Source organism: Chenopodium quinoa, unplaced genomic scaffold (assembly GCF_001683475.1).
Source record: "Chenopodium quinoa cultivar QQ74 unplaced genomic scaffold, ASM168347v1, whole genome shotgun sequence".
Lineage (NCBI taxonomy): Eukaryota > Viridiplantae > Streptophyta > Magnoliopsida > Caryophyllales > Amaranthaceae > Chenopodium > Chenopodium quinoa.
In genome coordinates, this window is record NW_018744874.1 from 1,448,915 (window position 1) to 1,468,445 (window position 19,531).

The following is a 19,531-nucleotide window of genomic DNA, read 5'->3' on the forward strand; positions in this document are numbered from 1 at the left end:
ATTGGATCAGTTGGCTTGGCGCCTGGTCTGATCATTCGGCCTGTGGCCTTGGTTAGTTCTTGGTGAACGTAGGTGCTAAGTAAGAGGAGGGTAGTCGCCTGTTTAGGCACAGGGTCGGCCAGGCCCTAATCTTTTTTAGCTAAGTATAAGGGGGGTGGCCGTGTGTTTGGAACCAGTCGGCCCTCTTTTATGGAGAGTAGCCGACTATATGTCCAGACGGCATGCCCCTATGGTGAGAGTAAAATACTCAATGGAGAGTAGCCGACTGTAAAGGTACAGACGGCATGCCCCTCTGAAGTAAGAATAAAATACTCAATGGAGAGTAGCCGACTGTAAAGGTACAGACGGCATGCCCCTCTGAAAGAGAAACTCAATGGAGAGTAGCCAACTGTAAAGGTACAGACGGCATGCCCCTCTGAAGATAGAGTAAAATACTCAATGGAGAGTAGCCGACTGTAAAGGTACAGACGGCATGCCCCTCTGAAGATAGAGTAAAATACTCAATGGAGAGTAGCCGACTGTAAAGGTACAGACGGCATGCCCCTCTTAGTACAAAATTGAATATTAAGTACGCAAACTTTTATTAAGTAGCCCTTGACTATTTACATCATTCAAAAGAAATATTTCTTAAGATTATCTACATTCCAAGTTCGAGGCAACGGTTGTCCGTCTGGTGTTCCCAGACGGTAGGTACCGTCCCTGACTTCTTCACAGATTCGGTAGGGTCCTTCCCAGTTGGGAGTTAGTTTGCCAGACTCATTAGCCCTACCAACTGCTTCCATTTTTCTAAGTACAAAGTCCCCCACTTTGAGTGGACGCCTGTGTACTTTTTTTGTTGTATGATCTAGTCATTCTCAGGCGGTAAATTTCATGGCGCAAGACAGCATTGCCCCTCCTTTCAGGAAGTGAGTCTAATGCCAGGCGCATGGCTTCCCAGTTTGCCTCTTCGTCATATAGCATTACTCGAAGAGTCGGCTCGTAGTGTTCTATTGGAAGAACAGCTTCCGCACCATAAGTTAAGAGGAATGGAGTTTCTCCAGTCGCCCCTTTTTCAGTCGTCCTAATGGCCCAGAGAACATGTGGTAATTCATCCGCCCATAGGCCGCCTGCACGTTCAATCTTTTTCTTGAGACCGTCTGAGATAATTTTATTAAAGGCTTCTACCTGGCCGTTTGCTTGTGGACGGCCGAGAGATGCAAAGTAGTGTGCAATTCCTTGGTCACCCAACCAGCTTTTGAGAACAGGCGTCTCAAATTGGAGACCATTATCAAAAACCATAGACATGGGAACCCCGAACCGAGTGATGACATTTTTCCAAATGAATGAAATTACATCCTTCGTCTTGATTCCCTTTACAGCCTCCGCCTCTACCCATTTAGTGAAGTAGTCGACGACAACAAGTATGTACCTTCTTCCGCCTGTAGCAGGCGCATATGAACCCAGAATATCCATTCCCCACTTAGCAAACGGTAGTGGGCTATGAATGGTAGTCAGGTCAGTAGCCGGACGGTGAATTAGCTTGCCAAACCTTTGGCAATTGTCACATTCTTTCACCATCTCCATTGCATCTGCTTCTAAAGTAGGCCAAAATTAGCCCTGCCGCCTTGCCCGTTGAGCAAGCGTCCTACCGCCTATATGGGAAGCACAGTAACCAGAGTGAAGATCGTCTAGAATCTCTCGCCCCTTTTCTGGAGTAACACACTTTAAGAAGGGTTGAAGGTACCCCCTTTTGTGAAGTTCTCCTTTTATTATTTCAAAACTGGTTGCTCGTTTTTTTCAGTGCTGCCGCCTGTTGATGATCATCCGGCAGGGTACCATTTGTCAGATATGCCCTGATTGGATCCATCCAGGTTGAGCTTCTGTCTAAGATTCCAATAGGTTCTTCCTCAATGCTTCTCCTCTCCATTACTTCCCAAAAAACAGTTCGAGGAGTATCACAGGAGGCGGATGATGCTAATTTTGACAGTGCATCCGCCTGGTTGTTTTCTGATCTCGGCACTTGGGTCAGATGGAAATCCTCAAGGGAGCCGACTGCTTGTCGGACCGCCTGTAAATACTTGATCATGGCCGGATGGGTTGCTTCGTATTCGCCATTGTACTGACTCACTATCAATTGTGAATCGGAACAGGCGTCTATTTTTCTTGCCCCTGCCGCCTTGCACATGCGGATTCCGGCTAGTAAAGCTTCATATTCTGCCTCATTGTTTGAGGCCTGAAAACTGAAGCGTAGAGCATACTCGTACCTGTCACCCTCTGGCGACTGACATATGACGCCTGCTCCACAACCATTTGAAGTAGAGCTTCCATCCACATATACCTTCCAGATTGGTCTGGAACTTGAGAGTCAGGAGGACGAGTCATCTCAACAATAAAGTCAGCAAAGGCTTGCCCCTTCACTGCTTTTCTAGGCTCGAAAGTAACTTCGAGGCTCTGTATTTCTATGGCCCATTTGATCATTCGGCCTGACGACTCCATGATGGTCAGTGGCCGCTTGATAGGTTGGTCTGTATACACGACGACTGCATGTGCCAAAAAGTAGGGCTTCAATTTTTTAACAGCCATGAAGAGTGCAAGACCAAATTTCTCCACTAAGGGATACCTCAACTCGGCATTTTTCAGTACATGACTGACAAAGTAGACCGGGAGCTGACAGCCGTCTCTTTCAGCAAGGAGAAAAGCGCTTAACGCATGATCAGAGACGGTCAGGTACATGTAGAGTACTTCTTTGGGCAAAGGGCTGACCAGCCTCGGCAAGGAATGCAAGTGAACTTCCAATTTCTGGAAGGCGGCCTCAGCATCCGGCCCCCATTCAAACCTTGCCTTTTTCTTAATTGCCTGGAAAAAGTATAGGCATTTGTCGCCTGATCGGCTTAGAAATCTTCCCAAGGCCGCCAGACAACCTGTTAACTTCTGAACCTCTCGGATGGTACGAGGCGACTGCATGTCGATGACCGCCTGCACCTTCTCAGGGTTCGCCTCTATTCCTCTCTGATTGATAAGGAATCCGAGAAATTTCCCAGACTCAACTCCAAAGACACATTTCTTGGGATTGAGCATGACATGGTGCCGCCTGAGTGTGGCGAAAGTTTCTCGGAGGTCCGACAGATGATCTTTCTGAAGTTTTGACTTGACAATCATATCATCAATATATGCCTCGACATTTCTCCCAATTTGATCAAAGAACACAGTGTTTATCATTCGCTGGAAAGTGGCCGGGGCATTCTTAAGACTAAACGGCATGACCGTGTAACAGTATAACCCCTGATCAGTGACGAAGGCCGTCTTCTCCTGATCTTTCTTCCATAAAGGAATTTGATGGAAACCAGAGTAGGCGTCCATAAAGCTCATTAAAGCATGGCCGGCTGTTGAGTCGACCAGGTTATCAATTTTAGGCAGAGGGTAACTGTCTTTGGGGCACGCCTTGTTTAAGTCTGTGTAGTCTACACACATTCGCCAGGTACCATTCGGCTTTTTAACAAGCACCACATTTGCAACCCAGTCTGGGAAGTAACATTGCCGAATGAACCCTGCATCAAGTAATTTTTTAACTTCGGCGGCTGCCGCCTGACTTCTTTCTTCGCCATGGTTCCGCTTCTTCTGCCGTACCGGCTTCTTTTTCGGATCCACGGCCAGTTTATGTACCGCCAGATCAGGACTAATGCCTGGCATTTCATGGACTTCGAATGCAAAGATGTCCTTGTATTCTTTCAATAGTTTGTGAAAGTCGTCACCAAGGTCTCTCAGAGCAGTCATCCCAACTTTGACTGTTCGCTCAGGACGTGAGTCGTCTAAGATCAAGTCCGTATGCTCACCAGTCGGCTGAGGGCGGAATTCATCCGACCGCTCCTCTGCCAATGATTGCTATTTTTCTGTCTTTTCTTGCGGCCCCCGTCTGGGCCGCCTTTCTCTTCTTGCCGCTTGCTTCTTGAACAGGCGCACTCTCCTTGACATTGTCAAGGTCTATTTTTCCACCACTCGACCCAGTGGCCATAACAGTGGGCTTGACATCGAGAGATAGCACTCTCGGGCCATCCTCTGATCTCCTCTTAGGGACCCGACTGTTCCATTATCCCTCTCAAACTTGAGCAACATAAGAGATGGGATTATAACAGCCTTGGAATTATTCAGGGTTGGTCGTCCCAGAATCATGTTGTAGGCCGAGAGTTCTTTTACTACCAAGAACCGGACTACCATGTGTCGTCCTTCCCCTTTTTCGCCCAGGCGGATGGGTAAATCCACTCGTCCCACTGGGTGGACGACTCCTCCTCCAAACCCTACTAAAGGGTGGGATGCCGGATGTATGCAATCAGTCTGATATTTTAGTTTCGACAGACATTTGCTACTGATGAGATCTGAGGAGCTTCCGGTATCTATGAGGATTCGGCCAACTCTCTGGTTGGCCACTTTACATTCAATAACTATAGGGTCGTCATGCGGCCCTCTTACCCCTCCTAGATCTTCTTCAGTGATGACAATCTCAGGAAATGAATATTTGGAGGGTCGTTCTTGGTGAACGGAATTTACATCTAACCGCCTGATATTGTCTTTGTTGCCCCTAATAGTGGGGCCGCCTCCTGAGAAGCCGCCTGCAATGGTGTAGACGACTGCATCATCTGTATCGGAGTTGTCGGCCTGTTGATTCTTTTTGGCCGACTGCTTTTTCGAGGAAGTGTTCCCCGTAGATTTCTTGACATAAGTGTCAAGATCACCTTGCTCAGCCAGCGGTCCAGATACCGCATGAGACTGATGCAATCATTGGTGTGATGACCAACATCTTCATGATAATCACAGAATTTTTTCTTGGTTCCGATAGTTTGCAGAACCCTTCATGGGGACCGGCTTCTCAATTGAGATTCGTCCCTTGATTTCCTTTAGGATAAATTGGCTATCCTTGTTAAACGCATACTTTGGGGAGTATGGTTTGAATTCTTTTTTCTTTTTCTAGGCCGGCTGTTTAGAGGAATCAGCCGCCCATACCTCTTTTCTCTTCTCGTCTTTGTTTGACGACTGTTTCTGTCGTCCTTCTCTTTTGTCGGACCTTCTCCCGTCTGACTGTTTTACCGTACTACAAAGATCAGTCGCTTGTATATAGGCTTTCGCTTCAATCAAGGCCTCTTGAAGAGTCGCCACCCTCTTGTGGACCAAATCAAATTTGAACGGTCGACCCGTCTTTGAGACCTCTGAAAAAGTCAGTATAGGCTACTTCATCCGGTAACCCTTGAATCTGTATTCTCATCAGGTTAAACCGCCTGATGTAAGAACGAAGCCCCTCCTTCTCGCCCTGCTGAATTGTTCCTAAGTCAAGGGTCGTCTTCTTCGCAGGGATGTTCATGGCGAAGTTGGAGGTGAATAAGTAAGCAAGCGTCCTGAAGCTATTTACACAACCAGTCGGCAGGTTGCCGAACCATTGTTGTGCGATTCCTTTGAGAGTCGCTGGGAAAACACTTGCACCAAGTGGGATCATCCAACCCTTGAAGGTACATCAGGTTGGTGAATGCCATCAGATGGTCTTCTGGGTTAGTAGTGCCGTCATAGGCGCCTACTAATACATTTTTCACTTTGGCCGGCTGAGCGGTTTCAGTAATTTCCTTGGAGAAGGCCGACGGCTGTTCGCCAAGTCTAAGCAACCGTAGCTGCCAGTCCATAGGTTGGACGTTTTTTGCTGCATGTCCACCAAACGGAGGTGGCTGTTAAGAAATACTGTTGTTGCGGTACAAAATGGTAAGTTTGGTACCGCCTGGTCGCTATGATAGCCGGACTGACGGGAGGTGCCGCCTGACTGACTCTCATGATACGACTGAGTATGCCTCATCGAGGTATTTCGCAGACTGTCTTGGAAGTTTGAAGTAGAGGCCGACTCTGACAATCGGTCACTCTTCTTCTGCTCTAGCAGTAGCCGAGCGTCTGTGTATGTTTTCCTCGACCCGTCCGCCTGAATATGACGAACAGGTTTCCTATTTCCTGGAGTAGGAAAACGGTATTTTGTGAAATCAAAGGCAGTCGGCTCCCGCTTCCTAGATTTAGGATGAGGAGTCGCCTCTCGCCCTTGAACTGGCTTCCTCTTCTGTGAAGTGGAGGGTTTCTTAGCCGACTGCTCCTTGTCCAGAGCAGGCGGCTTCTTGTTGATCAACTCTTGAATTTCTCCCTTGAAGTCCCTCATGAAGGTCATGAGTTCGTTCCTTGTGATGGGAGCAGACCCATCAGTCGGCTGCTGCCGAACAGGCGGTGCGCCTGCTGGCTCGCTTCCTGTATGAAGATGTTCCCGTTCCCTCCTTTCGGTATGACGGGTACGTCGGGCCCTTAGGGTCCCGTCTGAAGCTGTGTGAGCTTCAACTTCAAATTCATTCTCAGTATCGTGGTCCGACTGAACTTGAGGGTCGTCTAGGGGACGCCTCTCTTCAGGAGTCGGTAAGACGTGGATGCCATCTCAGAAGTACTCTCCCCACAGACGGCGCCAAATGTTTCGGGGTTTTCTGATGTCCTGCGGGAGAGTTACAATTCCGAGACTGGAACCGGACGCCTGTACCTGCAAAACAACGGAGACTCCGGTGGTGGAGATCCGCCTCCAACGGTCAAGTTAGTACTTGATTAAGGAGTAATTAATGCGGAAATTAAAGTGATTGGGTCTCTCTAGGTGAGAGTGTTTAATTGCTTAATCCCCTTTAATGAGGATTAATTAAGTATTTATAGTCTTTGAGAAGCGTGCCAATCCTAGGTTTAGGTTAACCTTGGGCTGATTGGGCTTCCCTCGGAAGTTGGGCCTGGGTGGCCGGTTTCTCCATTAGGCATGGAGTATGCCACGTGTCATGACATAATAGGTCCAAGGTGGACGAATAAGCGGTGCCACGTGGCAAGCCCTGACAGTTCCAACTGAGGGACACTTGGCAGGACCTGATGTCCGGTTGACCCGATATGTGCTTTTTGCCATCAAGAGTGGGAGGAGGTGTCGCACACCTTTAGAGACTACCCTGCTATAAGATCTTTATGGCGGTTGACAACATTGGGGGTTGTTGGGATCTTTGGCAGTTCTAGCCGTTCGGGGATTGCCTGGTTGACACCGTTTCTCGATTCTGTTCTCACAAATTTTGGAAGGGTATTATGGCTTTACACTACGTGAAAAAACGCATTTGGCACCGGTTCAAACCCGGCCTAAGGCACCGGTTTGAACCCGTGCCTATGTGGGGGGTGCCAAATACCCCCCTTTTTGGCACCGGTCCAAAACCGGTGCCATAAACAGGTTTTGGCACCGGTTAACCGGTGCCTTAAATAGTTCCGCGAAATATTATTTTTTAGTGGAAGCTCTTTAAGGCACCGGTTAACCGGTGCCTTTTTGGTTTTTTTTTTTTTTTTTTTAACTTTTTTTCTTGCAATAATAATAAAAATAATATACAAACAAGTTAACAAACATCAGAAATACGAACCAAACAAAATGGTAAAATACGGAGTCTTGATCAAAATTGTTATATTCAACATCAAAACAATTGTAAATCACATTATATTCAAGTAAATTGTTATTGTACAATACAAAAAAAAAATTAAAAAGTTACAATGAATTATAATGAAATTCAACTCAGAAATTGAAATTGTAAAACAATAAAAAAAAAAATTACAACATCAAAACAATATTCCAAAAAAAAGTCTTGAATCCTTGAATTGTTGCATGAATTAACACCTGCATCAATAATAACCCAGAAATTATTAAAACTCAAAAAAAAAAAAAAAAAACAAGATACAATAACCCAGAAAACTCATGCATGCAAGAGAAAGAGAAAATCAATATAGAAAACCCAGAAAACCGCACAAACATTGAATTAACCCCAAAACTTTCGAAAATCAATTAACCCCAAAACTTTCGAAAATCAATTAACCCCAAAACTTTCAAAAATCAATTAATCCAGAAACTTTCGAAAATCAATTAACCAAGAAAAACAATTAACCCCAAAACTTTCGAAAATCAATTAATCCCAGAAATTTCGAAAAATCAATTAAGTGCAAATTTACAACAATCAAACCCAAAAAAATTAAGGCAATGAATTATAATTACACCAATCAATTTTGAACAATATTACAACAATCAAACCCAAAAAAATTAAGGTATATAACATAAATAATTAAACCCAGAAACCCTTACCAATTAAACCCAGAAACATGCACTAACCTCAAATTTGACCAGAAAATAAGTGGACTTGGTGGCGGCGGCGGTGGTGGGCAGAAGACAGAAGAGAGGTCGGAGATCGAGACAGAAGAGGACAGAGAGGACAGAGAAGGGAGAGAGGACAAAGAAGAGAGGTCGGAGAGAGAAGGAGGGGAGGAGAGGAACGTCGGCGCCGCGCGATCTATATCAGAGGAGAAAGAAGGTGAAGCGGATCGAGATTAGAGGAGAGAGAAGGAGAAGCGCCGAGGAGAGAGAATGAGGAGAGAGAAGGAGGTAGGTTAGGTTATATTAGGGTGTATATATATAAAGGAAAGGCCGTTTTTTTTTTGGAGCAACGGTTCAGTGGCACCGGTTCAAACCGGTAGCCTTTATATTTTTGGCACCGGTTTGAGCTGAACCGGTGCCATTGTTCTTGGTCTAAATCCCTGCCCATTGGGGGTTGCCTTTTTGTATTTTTCTACTAGTGTTATTTGCTCTCTTTTGGGCCATTTGGCTTTCCCGGAACCAGTTAAGGTTCAGACAGGCAGTTCGATCGCCCAGGAAAATTGAAGGTTTGGCTTAGGATTGGTTCAATCGTTGTGTCCAGTCCCAGGATTGAAAGACCACCGTATTGGGATCATACATGCTTAGTTTGCTTGTGCATTCAGGTGATCCATGGTTGTGTTTGAGGGGACTACCTGACATATGCCCCACAATTTGTTTGATCGTCGATGGAGCTTGGGATTGCTCCACTAGTAGGGCTAGGGCAGGATAGGTCATTTGTGACCTTTATTCTCCGGAGGTTCTAGGTGAAGGTAGTAGGGCTTTTTTGTCTGGGTTGGCTTTACAGTCTGAGCTACACGCTTGTTTATGGGGACTTCAGGCAGCGGTTCACGAAGGATTCTTGAAGGTTCGAATTCATTCAGATTATGCAGCCCTTCTTTAATTTCTTTGCTTTCGAATTCAGGTCCAGTAAACATTTCGGTTTGGTGGCTCACTCTAGAATTGCGGGTGACTGTTGAGTCGTTTTTGGTGTGTCAACTTCGTAAGGTTCCTCTATCCTGGGTTTCTCAGGCTCACTAGTTAGCTGGTTGCGCTCGGCGTCGGCAGTTGTTGTTTTTTCAGTTGCAGTTTGTTTATTTATGTTGTTGTTTTTTTTTTTTTTCTTTGATAGCTCTTTTGTCAAAAAAAAAAAAAAAAACTTGTATTGAGAGTTGCAATAAAACTGATCAAGATGTAGTTAGTTTTAAGTAAGAGAGGCTATGGCTTGAAAACATTGTAATTTAAAGATTTGACATAGCAAACAAAGTTACAATAGTTGTGATTCGATCATTGTGGATGCTATAACATTTTAGCTTTTATTTCAAAACTAAACTCATAAAATTTTAGAGTCTATTTTACATACATTGGCGGAGCACACTTGTGTCATGTTTAATTTACTTTATTTTTACTTATGTGATTTGATATTTATGAATTTACTTTTTCTAATCTAATCTGATTATCTAATTTTACTCAACTTTGACCTCATATGTATGCTAATCAATAAAGAAAAAATGTACCAAGTGGAGTAACAAAATTGAATATATTAAAATAATAAATAACCGCATATAAAACGATAAAGTATATCTAAACTTATCTTTGTGATTTATTCTAAACAACAAGACAATTATTTGATGGCAAAGGAAATAATATAAGATAAGTAAATAATAAGGTGAACTACTGTTTAAGCTAAGTTAATACAACATTCATTTGTTGACAAACCAATATAGCATACAATACAATTATTTGATGGCAAAGGAAATAATATATTGGGAGCCCGGGGGAAACATACTTTGTTTATATTATTTTGCCGGGGTTGAATTCCCATTGATTTTTCAAAGAAGGACAACAATTGGTCTTTCCTTGGATGTTTTTCCTTCAAACTTGTATATGATAGTATTTTTCCTATCTATTACTCAGTAGTTGCTACACATCTTTCCCTTTAATTAGTGAAGAATTGTTTGAAACAAAGGGAGAGGAAATAATAAAATACCAGCATATAGATTTAGTGATTTACAATGTATGGAATAAAAGTCGCAAAAAAGAGATTTTAAAAAAGTAATCATTACATGCTCGATAAAATGCAATTTGATAAGAAAGTAGGGTAGAGTATCACGGTCATATATATCTTAATATACCAAAATGGTTGAATGCCCTTATACTCAATCTATCCCCTAAATTTGTTTACCTTTTGAGTTATCTTCATACAATATATTTCTAGATGAGAATATATATTACTCCCACATACACACAATACTTTCATTGCGAGAGTGAGGTATAGCTCAAGTGGTTAGAGCTTCCCTCCCGATTCCAGGAGATCCTGGGATCGATTCTCACCCTCGCCCTTTGTGGCTCTCTAAACACCAAAAATATTTTCATTGCATTTTGCCTTTTCTTAGGGCAAATAAACTGAAAGGGTATGATACGAATAAATGGGTATTATGATCAGTTGATTGCGGTGTAAACAATTGTTGAACTGCGAATTTGATTTCAAAGTCTTTATAAGGATGATATAGTAGTTGCATGGCATTCGAATAGTACTCTGTAAAATAGAGTTGTATAGTTAAAACACGAAGAATCATTCACCATATCTCAAAATAAAGAGTAACTTCTAAGTGAAATATAAATTATAACATTCAATGCTAAGACAATTTAGGGTTGAAGCCTTTGGTTCGACACAGAGATAATCCAAGTTTCCAAAACACCCATTGTTAATACAAACTTTCTCAGGTCAATCAAATAAAAATCCTTCACAATGCAGCTTAAACGAAATAACACTGCATTGAGTACAAATTTGAGATTTGAGAATACATGTTAGACTTCTAGACATCTACCATGATTTTATAAAGAGTTTGTTTGTTTTTTGTTTTTTTGTTTTTTTTTAAAAAATAAAATTTTAATTTTATTTTCTACATTAATCACAATTTGTTAAACCATACTCCCAAAGAAGAACTTCAAAACTACACTCTCATACTCACAGTCACACTCCCTCCCCCAACAAAACCCTTGAACAAACCAGGGGGAGAGAAAAAAGAGACTCACCAAAATGGAAGACAAACCACGCCAAGAAGCCGGATCTCCGTCACCGGCGCCGGCAATTCCCGCCGCATCGTCCGCTAAATCCGGCGATTCTCCGGCGACCGAACCACCAGCTCCTCGCCGCCGAAACCAAAAGCGTAAATCCACCAACACTTCATCATCGGCGCCTCCGAAGCGCCACGCTCGTGAGAAAGCCGCCGCCGCAGCAGCCGCCGCTTCCGGCGGATTCTTCTCTCTCCTTCCTCCGATCCACAACGGTCCGTTAACCAGAGCTCGGCAGTTGTCCGATAACAATGCCGCCATCTTTTCTGCTCTTAATGCTATGAAAGATGAGACTTCTATGGCTGCCGTGAATGATTCGGCGGTTGCTGAGGGAGGTGAAGAAGCGAAATTGGCTAAGGAAGAATGTGAGAAGCTTCAGGCTATGATTGATGCTGAGTTTGATGAGATTCGAATGCGTGATTCGAGTGTTCATGTTGTTCCTGTTGCTGCTGGTTAGTTGAATTTCTTTCCTTTTTACAATATTTTATGAATTATTATGTGTTATTCTGCTGAATTTTAGGGTTTTGGAGTAAGAATTTAGCGAAATGGAACGAGAATTGTGTATTTTTAGGGATCATGTTTGCGTTGGTGATTGTGATTAGGTTGTTCATGTTGTTTTATTGCTGGTGTTTAATTGAATTTCATTCGTTTTTACATCATTTATGATTTATGTGTTATTCTGCTGAATTTAGGGTGTTCGGAGAGAATGTAGCAAAATTGAATGAGAATTGTGAATTTTAGGGATTATGTTTGTGTTAGTGATTGCGGTTTTTGTGTTTGTGTTGTTTTTGTTGCTTTACAACATTTTTATGAATTATTTGTTATTTTTCCGAATTTTGGGTTTTTGGAGTAAGAATGTAGCTAAATGGAACGAGAATGGTGAATTGTAGGGATCATGTTTGTGTTAGTGATTGCGACTTTGGTGTTCATGTTGTTTTTGTTGCTGCTGGATAGTCGAATTTCACTCGTTTTTACACCATGTTATGATATATGTGTTATTCTGCTGAATTTAGGGTTTTTGGAGTAAAAATGCTGTGAAAAGTAGTGAAATTGAACGAGAAGTGTGAATTTTATGATTATGTTTGTGTTAGTGATATGGATGTTGGTGCTTGTTTTGTTTTGTTGCTTTACAGATTTTCACTCTTATTTCATCGCCTTTATGATTTTGTTATGCTGAATAACAACAGTGGGAAATCATAAATGTTGCTAACTATGAAAGATTTTAGGGATTATGTTTGTGTTATTAATTACGTTTGTGTTGTTCATGTTGTTTCCATTTCTGCTGGTTTGCTGTCTTTTCGGATTCACATTTACTTTTAATTTATACTTCTTGTTGTGCTTAGTTTTGGCCTTTTTGGAATAAATGATGTGAGATTTTACAATCTTAAACGAAATATGTGAACTTATAGATTGTTAGTGATTTCCGTTTTGGTACTCATCTTATATTGTTATAGCTGGTTAATTGCTTTATGAATTTTCATTTATTTTTGTTGATCATCTGTACTGCCCTGATTTAGGTATTTATATCAAGAGTTTTGTGTAAAGGGGATGAGCTGAACTAGAAATGTGATATTTAGGGATCATCTTCGTCTTTGTAGCATCTAGGTTATATAAATATGGTTTCGGTGGTGATGTGGAGCTTTTAGCTTGTTGTATGAGCTAAGGATGCAATTTTGTCTTTTTTGTTGCCTTTTAGGCTGCTACAAAATTCGAACTTGTTTCCGTTGAATTGGACAAATAGAGTTGATAGAGCATTTATTAAAATGATGTGTTACACGTGTGTGAAAGTGGAAGTAAATTATGGGTTTAATTTAAATTTTATACCAATTGTAGATATGAATGATGCACTTAATTTTGAAAGGACTAAGCATCTAGTGAAAGGCTTTTTGTAACTCAGCCTCCTCTCTTTCTTACTTGTCTATCCATATCATGACATCAAACTCTTACATACATGGGGGCGGTATGGAGTATTATATATACTTTTTATTTTTGGTGATAAAGGTAGATAATAAGTATACTCTATACTTTGCACATTGGGATAAAATGTATTATGATGTTGCCTGTAAAGTATCTTATGAATGTACATATAAGCTCTAGTCTGTAAATATACTTGCTTTTTGTACAAGTACAAGTGTATTTGCCAGTTTTTTTTGCTACTGCATGTAACTTGATGACTGCGATCTGAGGCATGGAATTTGATACGTGACAGAAGCATCTTTTGTGTCTTGGTTGAAACCGTTCCTCTTTTACTCTGCTTTTGTCTTTGTTTTTTCCCATATGATTGCTTTTGCAAACTTTGTAATCAATTAATGTGAGCTACTATGTATTAGAATATTCTTTTATTAATACAGTTTTATTTTTATATTAAGGTTGGTTTTCCTGGACAAATATTCATTCAATTGAGAAGCAAACACTGTGTTCTTTCTTTAATGAGAAGTTGGAAAATCGAACTCCAGACATCTACAAGGAGATACGGAATTGGATCATGAAGAGGTTTCATGCCAATCCTAGCACAAACATTGAATTAAAAGACCTGTCAGAGCTATCTGTTGGGGATTTAGATGCAAGGCAAGAAATTATGGAGTTTCTAGATCATTGGGGTTTGATTAACTATCATCCTTTTCCTCAGAATGACCATAATGTTGATGCCGATCCAAATACAGATGCTGATAAGGAAGATAAAACAGATTCAATAATTGAAAAGTTATATCAGTTTGAACTTGAGCAATCCTCTTCACAGTTAGTCCCAAGAGCCAACATGTCAGCAGCAGCAGCAGTGCCATCTGGCCTATTTCCCGAGTCTATTGCTGAAGAGTTGGTAAAACAAGAGGGGCCTGCAGTTGAGTATCATTGCAACTCTTGTTCTGCTGACTGTTCTCGCAAGCGATACCATTGCCAGAAGCAGGTAGATTTTCTTTGATTTGATTGTTCTTTATGTGTGTGTGTGTGTGTTATTTTATATTACCTTTGTTTTGTTTTTTTTGCAACTTTAGATGTTAGGCTAAATTTGTAAGTGAGTGTTAGAAGAAAAAGATAGAGAGAAATGACAACTTAAATAGGAAAGAAAACATTTGTTGCAAATAATATGAAGCATCAAATTTTGGCAAATGTTGCAAAAAATATGAAACAGAGGTAGTATTTAAGTTTTTAATTAAAAACTAAATAGGTTTTTAATTGAATTACTAAATTAGTTTCTTGGGGAGCGAGAAAGAGGGGGGGGGGGGGTGGGGAGGGGAAGGGGAGGAGGTAACTGACTTGCACAAATATGGTCTCTCTCTCTCTCTCTTTTTTTTTTGAGCCAGCAATACTTAGTGGGATGTATGTCATGGATTCTGACATCTGTTTAACCTGGATTGTGGTTTACATTCTTGAAGTAAGGCTAGGGGTTCCTTTATCTTGTAAAGGGAAAGAGGAGGAGATTTGGGGGTGGGGGTGGGGGGTGGGTTGAGGCATGACTGCCCGAGGGCCAGAAATTTGGAAATGTCCTGAGCTACTAGTTCATGTTTGCAATTGTATTTGCACTTCTATATTGCTCTTAACTTCTTGAGTGTAATCTTAGTGGCTTTCTTTTTGTTATTTTCTGGATGCTAAATGGCTGACAATATTTCTGCGCACAGGCAGATTTTGATTTATGCAGTGAGTGCTATAACAATGGAAAATTTGGCTCTGGCATGTGCCCCTCTGACTTTATTCTGATGGAGCCTGCTGAGGCTTCGGGATCAACTGGTGGGAAGTGGACTGATCAGGAGACACTTCTCCTGTTAGAAGCATTGGAACTTTTCAAAGAAAACTGGAATGAGATAGCTGAGCATGTTGCCACAAAAACTAAAGCTCAGTGCATATTGCATTTTCTTCAAATGCCTATAGAGGATACTTTTCTTGATTGTGATGATACAAAAATTCTTGCTCTGGAGAATGGAGAACCAGCCTCAACCAGTAATGAACTACCTGTCCCAAAGAATAATCCAGAACCCTTAGAAGGTGACGCTGGTAAAGATAAAGGTGGACCGGCAGAGAGTGAAAGTGGTAAAGATAAATCTGAACCATCATCAAGCAAACCTATTGAAGATAATGCAGAGCCATCAGATAATAAAACTGATAGTGTTGCTGCTCAATCTGTGTCTACCCAAAAAGAAATTTCAAATTTAGAGGATGGTCTCAGTGAAAAGATAGTTCAGGGTAAAGGTGACGACTTAATAATCAAGGCATTAAAGGAGGCATTTCATGTAGCTGGTTGCCCACTTACTCCAGATGATGAACTTTCTTTTGCTGAAGCGGGTAATTCTGTGATGGCATTGGTAAGATGAACTATGTGAATGTGTCAATTATTAGTTTTCTTCAGAAAGTTTCTTAAAAGCTAGCAGAGCAATTTAACCTTTGGATTTCACATCTGATCCGTGGTTTCAAACATAAATCTGTATGGGCATGTGCAGTCTTTTGAAACTTTGACTTGCCTTTTCAGGAACTGGACAAAGGGGATGGATGATAGGAATAGATACTGTATAGGGTACTTAGAAGTCAAATAGTTGAAAAATTGGGGCATACAAGCTAGGGTTGATGTTATGCTTTGACAACATATCTTGAGAAATTGGCCTGCAGCCCATAAGTCCCTGGATTTTTTGTTTGTTTGTTTTGCAATTTGTTGATGATGTTGACTCTATCATGGTCTTGATATATCCATTTCTCAGGCTGCATTCCTATCCCAATTAGTGGAACCTGATCTTGCTGCTGCATCCTCCTGTATCTCACTAAAGACGCTCTCTCAAAGTTCTCCTGGGTCGCAACTGGCTGCAAGGCACTGCTTTATTCTGGAAGATCCACCAGATGATAAAAAAGAACATATTGTTTCTGAGAGGTATGTTCTGCTGCAAGTTGCTTGAATATAAAACCATAGTACAAGTCTTTTGTTATTGTGTTCATTTGTCAGTTGGATTTTATCTTTTGCAGCACAGCTACTGATAAAGTTGATCAGAATGCTTCAGATATGGTTGAAGAGGAGTCTAAAAATGACAAAGTTATCCATGCCAAGGAGAAGTCCACTCCATTATTGGATGAAAGTCATTCTACAGATGGTCAAAATCACAAGAAGGATGCTAATACAAGTGATGACCCTCAATTGCCTCCTGGAGAGCAAGATACATGTTCAGGAAGCTCCCAATCCACGGAGAAGCCTGCTGAAGGGACGCCCCAAGTCACTGAAAAGCCTGATGAAGAGATGCCTCAAGCAGCTGAGAAGGCTGACGAAGAGATGCCCCAAGTCGCTGAAAAGTCTGATGAAGAGATGCCCCAAGTAGCTGAAAAGTCCAATGAAAAGTCCAAATCAGTGGGAAAACCTGATGAAAAGTCCCAGCCTGAGGGAAAGTCCCAACTCGTGGAAAAACCTAATGAAGAGAAGTCCCTAGTCAATGAAAAGTCTGCTGAAAAACCCCAAGTCATGGAAAAGCCTGATGAAGAGAAGTCTCAAGTCATGGAAAAATCTGATGAAAAGAAGTCCCAAAACATGGAAAAACCTGTTGAAGAGAAATCCCAAGTCACCGAAAAATCCGATGAAGAGAAGTCCCAAGTCACGGAAAAGTCCGATGAAGAGAAGTCTGAAGTCACGGAAAAACCTGATGAAGAGAAGCCCCAAGTAAACGAGTCTGTTGAAGAGAAGTCCCAAATCACTGAGAAGCCTGATGAAGAGAAGGGGATAGTAGAAGAAAAGCATGATGAAGTTACTAACGTTGAGCAGGGTGAAACAAAGTCTTTGAACGAGCCACAAAATCGCAGCCTGCAGAATGAGCAATCTCTCATGGCTCCAGTGGACCAAGCTACTTCTGCATCTAAAGTTATGCCTCCGCCTGGATCAAAATGTGAATCAGAGATCTCGAAGAGTACAGAAGAAAATGTTAGATGCACGGATGTCCCAAAGGATTCAGATATGGAGCCCAATTCTGTTGTTTCTGACAAGGCAGAGCAACAGGAGGTAGCAGGTGCAGTTCCATTGATAGAAATTGCGTCAGAGGCAGGTATATTTGCTTGTAATTCTTGCATATAATTTTGTATTGCGGAATCTTAAAAGGGTCACTAAAATGGCGTACTCTTGATGATACTTGACTCCATGAGGATTTGGTGAATGTGTGTTGAGTCTGTTGACCATCATTTGATGGATGGAGAATAGCATGGAGAGCTTATTTCCCAGTCATCATTATTCATCTTCCAAACTCTTTGGTGTTAATGATTATTGTCTGCCTGACCTTTTGTAATTGACAAGGCAAATTCTTCTCTGTAGGAGAGGATAAAATGGAAGTTGATAAAAGCAGGGATCCTATATTTATAAAAACAACACGGAAAAAGGAAGATGACAATGTAGCTAAGTTGAAGCGTGCTGCCCTGGCTACACTCTCTGCTGCTGCTGTGAAGGCTAAACTTCTTGTCAATCAAGAAGAAGATGAAATCAGGCAGCTATCAACTATACTGATTGAGAAGCAGGTAAATCAACCCTTGCAACACACACACACACACACACACACACACACACACACACAAAACAAAAGAATTGAAAGTGAAGAAACTATACTAGGCAAAGCCAAAATTTTAATCTTTTTTATCATGAAGAAGTCAAAGTTACTTCGTCTGCTTAGTTTATCATGCAAATTTCTTGTAAATGCAGCTGCGGAAGTTGGAGATTAAGTTGAGTTACTTCACTGAAATGGAGCACGGTATTATGAGAGTTAGGGAGCAGCTAGAGCGATCAAGGCAGAAACTTTTTAATGAACGAGCTCAAATCATTGCAAGTCGACTTGGAATACAATCTTCTTCATCTAGGATGTTGCCATCATCATACCCAATGAATCGGATGCCTCCAGGCTTTATAAATTCAATGTTGAGGCCATCGATGGGCTTGGGTGCTCAAAGGCCTCCCATGTCAAGGCCTGTTGTGATGTCAGCGCCTCCAACTACAAACATGCCTGCCCCAGCTGAGGTGGTAGGAGGAAGTTCAACGCAGCCTTCAGCCATGGAAAATACTTCTGCAGTTGAGACAAGCTAAATCATGAATTTCCCTAGAACGATGCTCTCATGCATTTGGTGAACAGTGTAATGTACCTTAGACCCTCCCTCCCTCCTCAAGCTCTCGTAACAGCCTAGAATTTTTTAGTTTGTATAATATGAAGCCCACATTTATGTCTTCATGGGTCAACCTCCTATCCGTGTTGTAATTGTCAATGGAATGGAGGATTCTTTCCGCATCACAAGAATTGGCCCTAGATGCGGAGATGACATGGAATGCCATCAAGATTTTCCTTTCGACTAGTGTTGAAGGTAGTGTTTTTGCAAGGGAAAAAATATTAGATAATTAGCTTTCATTACCGAGTAGTTAAGTACTTAAGTTTAAGCATAATCGGTTCATTTTTTTTTGGTAGATCCTTGAGTTGTACCCTCCAAATTGGAGAAAATAATGTAAACCATATTACTACTTCAAGCGACATGAAGCAAAACTAACTACGGAGTAGCTAATAACTTGTGTAGTATTAAATTCAATTACTACATTGAAAAGAGATCTTTTGTTCATTTTGTCCGGCAGTCTAGCCCTCAAAAATCTGTTTTTGCTACCACTAAGGCTTTTTGTGTAGTTAACCTTGACCTCAAATTGAATTACTAAAAATAAGTCCAGAATAGATCCGATTTGATAGTCATTTGTCCAAAATGCTTTTGTTGTAGGTATGCCGAAAAAAAAAAATTCAAATCAATGAGTAAAAGTATTAAGGTTATTGTCTCAAGTTGAAACTAATTGTCACATTATTCTAATCCTACGTTAAAGATACAACTTGAATCTACACGTATTAGCTATAATTTTATAAAGCCTTTTGTTTTCCCGGGTGTACATTCAAAAACCCAAAAATGAAAATATTATAAAATGGTGACTAGATCTAATCATATCGTAAAAGAAAAAAAAAGTTCTGATTATACTTTATGGGTTTTTTTTTTTTTTTTTTATAAAAAAAATTGATAAATGTCTTTAACTTCGTACTAAAAAGCTAAGAGAGATTATATATATAGAGAAGAGATTATTAGGAATTTAACTATTCATTATGTAGTACATATAGAGAAGAGAGAAAAAATGTCTACTCGTTGCATATAACCTGTAACGGAGGTAGTATAAAATGTCAGTATTTAGTCAAATTAGACGGTTAAATGAAATTAGAAAATTAAAAAATACTATAAAAAAAAAAAGATCAAGGCCTTGTTTGGTAGTAAGCTTATTGTGGGTATATTAGCTTATTTGATTAACTTTAG

General features: G+C 41.0%; 1 protein-coding gene and 1 long non-coding RNA gene across 2 annotated transcripts; one reads left to right on the top strand and one right to left on the bottom strand.

Annotated features, from left to right (window-relative positions):
• Window positions 1-7,472: 7,472 nt before the first annotated feature.
• On the bottom strand, window positions 7,473-8,203 carry LOC110704910. The gene is made up of 2 exons (XR_002508020.1): window positions 8,159-8,203; window positions 7,473-7,672 (listed from the first exon to the last, which is right to left on the bottom strand). It is a non-coding gene; the product is annotated as an uncharacterized LOC110704910 (long non-coding RNA).
• A 2,912-nt stretch (window positions 8,204-11,115) lies between these two features.
• LOC110705067 (SWI/SNF complex subunit SWI3D-like) lies at window positions 11,116-18,805 on the top strand. The gene is made up of 7 exons (XM_021882900.1): window positions 11,116-11,706; window positions 13,624-14,159; window positions 14,872-15,552; window positions 15,943-16,109; window positions 16,202-17,262; window positions 17,526-17,725; window positions 17,907-18,805. Exons 1-7 carry the CDS (start codon window positions 11,220-11,222, stop codon window positions 18,282-18,284), a joined length of 3,510 nt encoding a protein of 1,169 aa, XP_021738592.1. The 5' UTR covers window positions 11,116-11,219; the 3' UTR covers window positions 18,285-18,805.
• Window positions 18,806-19,531: the final 726 nt, after the last annotated feature.